Source organism: Capra hircus, chromosome 12, assembly GCF_001704415.2.
Source record: "Capra hircus breed San Clemente chromosome 12, ASM170441v1, whole genome shotgun sequence".
In the NCBI taxonomy this organism is placed as follows: domain Eukaryota; kingdom Metazoa; phylum Chordata; class Mammalia; order Artiodactyla; family Bovidae; genus Capra; species Capra hircus.
Window position 1 is genome coordinate 70,193,702 of NC_030819.1, and position 6,120 is coordinate 70,199,821.

Genomic DNA, 6,120 nt, shown 5'->3' on the forward strand with positions numbered 1-6,120 from the left:
GAAAAGAAAGTGAAAGTCGTTCAGTTGTGTCCAACTTTTGCAACCCCATGGACTGTAGCCTACTAGGCTCCTTTGTCCATGGAATTCTCCAGGCCAGCATACTGGAGTGGGTAGCCTTTCCCTTCTCTAGGGGATTTAAGTTGTGATAAAATACACATAAATTTACCATCCTGACCCTTTTTAAGTGTACAGTTAAGCGGTTAGGTACATTCACGTTGGTAGGCAACCATCATCACCATCCACCCACAGAGCTCTTTTCATTTTGTAAAACTGAAACTCTTTACCCACAGTAGTTCTCCATCCTCTGTTCCAGCCTTTGGGAACCGCCATTCTCTGTTCTGTCTCTATGATTTTGACTATTCTAAGCACCTCATATGAGTGAAATCATACTGTGTCAGGATTTCCTTTGAAAGGCGGAGTGATGTTGAATATTCATACATTGTCTGTATATTCCATCTTTTGTTGATTGATCCACCCATCTTGGGTTGCTTTCTTTTGGTTATTGCTGCTGTGTTCATGGGTGTACCAGCGCCTTTTAAAACACTATGATAAAGAGGCATGTCAACTTTTATTGGCTGTATAATATTCTGTACTATGATGTAGTATTCATTTAAGTATTTTCCTGTTACTGAACACCTAATACATGTAAAGTATCTTTTGTTATTCAAAAAAAAAAAAATCACACCCAAATACTAAGCTTCAGCTGAATCTCTGACCACATCCATAGGTATGTCCTGAGGATGAGCTTTTGGAGGCCGTGGCCATAAAGGCACAGGCATGAATTCATTTACCAGAGATGTTTTTAAGAGGAGGAAAAACAGCTTACTCAAGGAGTTAGGATTATTTGTTATAATAGGTGAGGTCATAGTGTTAGTCTCTCAGTTGTGTCCAGCTCTTTGTGTCCCCATGGTGTGTCCATGGCAGTCTCCAGGCAAGAATACTGGAATGGTTGCCATTCCCTTCTCCAGGGGATCTTGCTGACTCTGGGATTGAATCACGGTCTCCTGCATTGCAGGTAGATTCTTTAGCACCTGAGCTACCAGTTGGGATTATAGGTTTTTAAAAACTTTTGTTCTCTTTTAAAGCTGCTTTCTGTTTCTGATCCTTATTTAATGATGCACTACTTCTGAATTACATTTCTTGGGGAGGTGCTTGTCCTTTATAATCATTTTGGCCTTGAACTCTACCTCCTGGCTTTGGGGTGAAAAATTAGTTTCTTCTCAGAGCCTCAGTTTTCTCTGTAACATGTAACAACATCCACAGTTCTTACCATCTGCAAAAATGTCTTGAATATCCACTCTGTGCTTCAGATGAAAAAGCCACAGGACATGTGTTCAGAGAGAGTCTGGGGAGGAAGTCAGCATGGAGAGATCTTTGCCAAAGTGCGTGCCTGTCACTGGTGCATGTGCTTCTGAGGGCATGGGGGAGGGGCAGCATGTAGTTTTTAAGGGACAAGGTGGGGAGGCGGGCAGACAAGACTTCCTAGGGACAAAGCCAGAGCTTGAAGAGCAAGTCAGAGCAAAAACAAGGGTTCAGGGACCCTCTGGCTGAGAAAATAGTGTGAGCCAGGACCACCCGTTGCTGGGCAGAGAATTAAACCGGGTTTAGCATCCCTAGTATTATCAGTATTGGGCTTTCCTGGTAGCTCAGACGGTAAAGTGTCTGCCTACAATGCGGGATACCCAGGTTCGATCCCTGGGTCGGAAAGATCCCCTGGAGGAGGAAATGGCAACCCACTCCAGTATTCTTGCCTGGAAAATCCCATGGATGGAGGAGCCCGGTAGGCTACAGTCCATGGGATTGCTAAGAGTTGGACACAACTAAGTACCTTCACTCACAGCATCCCTAGAGCATCAGATTCAGTGTAGGCTTGGGAATGCAGTGCATGGTGATGCTGCTAACTGACATGGGGGTTCAGAAAGAGATCAGGGGGCTTGGAGAAGATTACAGTTCTGAATGCCCTTGGGACATCCAAGTGCCTTTAAGCAGCCCGCACTTGGATTGTGGTTGTTGCTTAGTTGTGTCCAATTCCTTGTGGGACTGCAGCCCACCAGGCTCCTCTATCCATGAGATTTCCCAGGCAGGAATACTCGAGTGGGTTGCCATTTCCTTCTCCAGGGGATCTTCCCGACTCACTTGGATGCTTGTGTCTTAATATCATTGCTGGACCTGAGGTTTGGGAGTCATAGCATCAATAACTCTTCCTGGGATATCCATCAGTCAGACTGATGGACTTAAAATTGAGCTGGAGTTGAATAAAGTGGTCATTATTATCTCATGTTGTCAGGACTCAAAAACCAAATTCTAAGTTTTCTTTCACTCAAAGTGTACATGGGCAGCTGTCAGAGACACTTTTCTTATTCAGCTTTTTGAAATCATTATTTACGGAACTTTACCTTCCTGGCTTCCAAGCAAAACTTGCAAAACGTAAAGTAGGGAGTTAACTTGTTCCTGGGGCTATTTTTTTTTTTAAGTTGAAAAACTTCAGTTTTGAGAGCCAGGAAAAAACAAACCCGCTCCCAATCCCTAGTTCCCGCCCCGACCTGTGTGGGTGGGTTTCTGATTTCCTCTGGTTTTCTCTCCTGAAGCACATTAAAGGAGTTTGAGCAGCTGCCGGGACACTTGACGGAGGCGCTCCACTTGTTCTCCCTGGAGGACATGGTCAAGGTCAAGAAAGGGCTGCTGGCGCCCTCGCTCAAGGAGATTCTGAAAGCTTCCCTTGAGCACGTGGCCAGCTGTGAGGTGAGATCTGCTTCCCCAGCGGGCGTGCCCTGAGCTGTCCTTTCTTCGGCTGATCCTGGGGGGGCTGATTTGCACTTAGCTCCTTTACCCTCACAAGCTGAGGAAAGTGCCAGCAGCACGTGTCATTGCCGTAGTTTAGTCCTCAGTCGTGTCCGACTCTTTGCGACCTCACGGACTGTAGCCCACCAGGCTCCTCTGGCCATGTGATTTTCCAGGCAAGAATGGGTTGCCATTTCCTCCTCCAGGGGATCTTCCCAGTCCATGGACTGAACCCACGTCTCCTGCATTAGCAGGCGGGTTCTTTACCACTGAGCCCCCAGGGAAGCCCCCGCACTATTTACAGATGAGTGAAATGAGGTTCAGAGCTGTTCAGTACCAGACCAAGAGTGTCCCGCTGGTATGTAAGCCTGGGCCAAGCGACTGGTCGTCTGAGCGCCCAGCCCGGCGTGCGGCCTCCCTCCATTCTCGTCTGCTCTGATGTGCCAAGTGCAGCCGCATAGACTCAGGATCCAGTGGAAACAGGAGCTCTGTGTCTTCACGGACTGATGAATTGCAGAGGCGCTCCCAGAAATAAAATGAGATCATTTAAGAACACGTGTTTAAAATCATGATCTTTCTCTGGTGCCTCAAACTACCCTGATGCAGTTGTCCAGACAGAACGGACACTCATTTGTTGCTCTGACCCATCCACTGTGGCAGGAGATAGTATTCTGTTCCTTCTAGAGGCTGGAATCACAGACACTTAAAAAATGATGTTTTTGAAACTGTATATCATTAGAACGCTTGTATAGTGAAAGGAGATTACCGTCTTAGCTTACAGAACACCAAACTGAAAATTTTCTTTCATCTGACATAGACAGGCTTTTTAATTGTTACTTGTATCCATGACATTCAGTGGCCTTCTGCAAATATGATATGTGGCTTAGGCCTATCTTTTGTCCTGTGCAGAGTGTTTCATTTTGACTTGTATGAAAATTGCAATTCACAGATTTATATAAACCTTTTAAATGCAGAAACTTGTTACTTCCACAGCCAATTTAGGGGATTTTAGAATAACAAATTTCAGTACCTGGGGCGGGGGAGTGTGGAAATCTGGTGTTTATAGAGTTCTATGAAAGTGGAACTCAGTTTCTCCATTAGGAGAAATGTTACTCATGAAGATTCTCATTTTTGACTTCTGTTCTTACAGCTGTGTCAAGGAAAGGGCTTCATTTGTGAATTTTGCCGGAGTACAGCTGTCATTTTCCCATTTCAGACTGCAACTTGTAGAAGATGTTCAGGTATCTTAATACCATAATACCGTAAGCTTAATAGCAATATTATAACATAAGCGCAAAGTTTCTTAACTTAAGCAGAAAATTAACTTAAGCTTGAAACTGAAAGTCGCTCAGTCGTGTCCAAATCTTTGGGACCCCATGGACCCGTGGAATTCTCCAGGCCAGAATACTGGAGTGGGTAGCCTTTCCCTTCTCCATGGGATCTTCCCAACCCAGGGATCGAACTCAGGTCTCCTGCATTGCAGGTGGAGTATTTACCAGCTGAGCTATCAAGCTTAATAACAGCTTAATAACTAAAGCATAGTGTTATTTCCTTAAGGTATAATGATGCTAGTGTGTGCTTCTCTGTTGAATTGGAGCTGATAAAGTTTTGGATGCACAGGGAGGAGGTGTGATGGGGCAGGGATAAAGGATGATGTCTCAGGGAACAGAGTTCAGAGATAGGAGGTGGCCCTGTTTGACCTGTCCCCCAGTTCTTCTACATCAGGGCAATTTACAGCTGCACCTGTTTTGTAATTGAATCACAGTCAACCCCAAGTTCATTCCAGGGGTCCCCAACCTCTGGGATCTAATGCCTGATGATCTGAGGTGGAGCTGATGTAATAATAATAGAAATTAAATGCACAAAAAATGTAATGCACTTGAATCATCCCCAAACCATCCCCCACCCTGACCCATGGAAAAATTATCTTCCACAGAACTGGTCCCTGGTGCCAAAAGTTTGTGAACCGCTGCCCTAGGGTTAGTTCTCAGGCTCCACACTCACGAGGGTATGAAGGCCGCAGGACTGGGCCAAGGAAGAAGGCTCGTTGCCATGAAGGCTCGGGGCATCTCTCAGAGAACTATAGAGCTGAGGTGGATTTTCAGCATTTTCCCAAATTAGGGACAGAGAGCCAGCCAGGCCTTTAAACCTCATATTGACCAGTCACTGGATGTGGCCTGCGACTACCAAGGGGACATAACCTTGATCGAGGCAGCTCTGTCTAGTTAGGGCCATTTCCAGAGAAGGGATGTCACCTCCTGAGCCATCAGCCACCAGCCCTCCTGGCACCCATGGTGGATAGTCTTTGAGCGGATCTGGGAGGCACTGCAGTCCACTACCCAGGCTCTCTCAGCCTGTTTCACTGGTCCTTATGGCCTTGTTGTTGTTTTTGTTTAGTTGCTGAGTCATGTCTGAGTCTTGGACTCAGCCTGTCATGGACTGTAGCCTGCCAGGCTCCTCTCTCTATGGGATTCCCCAGGCAAGAATATGGAGCAGGTTGCCATATCCTTCTCCAGGGTATCTTCCCGATCCAGGGATAGAACCCGTGGATTCTTTACCACTGACCCACCAGGGAGGCACATCCTCATGATCTTCTGGGGACAAATCCTCTTGTCTTCAAGGGACCTCTTGGCTTTAGGTCCTCTCTCCCCAGGCTGGGGATGAGTGTCTGTTACATATTTGAGAAACCAGCTACCCATTTGCTGACGGCTCTCCTCCTTGCTTGCAGCGTGCAGAGCTTGCTTTCACAAGCAGTGCTTCCAGTCCTCCAAGTGCCCCCGGTGTGCGAGGATCACAGCGAGGAGAAGACTTCTGGAAGGTCTACCCTCTGCAGCGACATGATGTGCTTGACTATAGCGAGAAAGACCTTGAAACATGCCTTACGATCACATTGCTCATGTCTCCTGTTGATAACATTGTTTTGACTATTGTCTATTAAGAAAAAAGATGACCAATATTCTCTTTATTATATATATTTAATATTTTTGGAGACTGCGGATTCTTTGTTATTAAAAGTAGAGTTATTACTGGTGCCAAAGAATGCTCAAACAACCGCACAGTTGCACTCATCTCACACGCTAGTAAAGTGATGCTCAAAATTCTCCAAGCCAGGCTTCAGCAATACATGAACCATGAACTTCCAGATGTTCAAGCTGATTTTAGAAAAGGCAGAGGAACCAGAGATCAAATTGCCAGCATCTGTTGGACTGTTGAAAAAACAAGAGAGTTCCATAAAAACATCTATTTCTGCTTTACTGACTATGCCAAAGCCTTGGACTGTGTGGATCACAATAAACTGTGGAAAATTCTGAAAGAGATGGGAATCCCAGACCACCTGCC

General features: G+C 45.8%; 1 protein-coding gene across 2 annotated transcripts in view; it reads left to right on the forward strand.

Annotated features, from left to right (window-relative positions):
- The window catches only part of RUBCNL (RUN and cysteine rich domain containing beclin 1 interacting protein like), a 48,931-nt gene extending 43,014 nt beyond the window's left edge, over positions 1–5,917 (forward strand). For both annotated transcript variants that reach the window (XM_005687441.3, XM_018056758.1), the window contains exons 12-14: positions 2,589–2,742; positions 3,932–4,022; positions 5,510–5,917. In XM_005687441.3, coding sequence (XP_005687498.2) covers positions 2,589–2,742; positions 3,932–4,022; positions 5,510–5,622 — 358 coding nt within the window. In that variant the 3' untranslated portion in view covers positions 5,623–5,917. The remainder of the gene's footprint in view (positions 1–2,588; positions 2,743–3,931; positions 4,023–5,509) is intronic.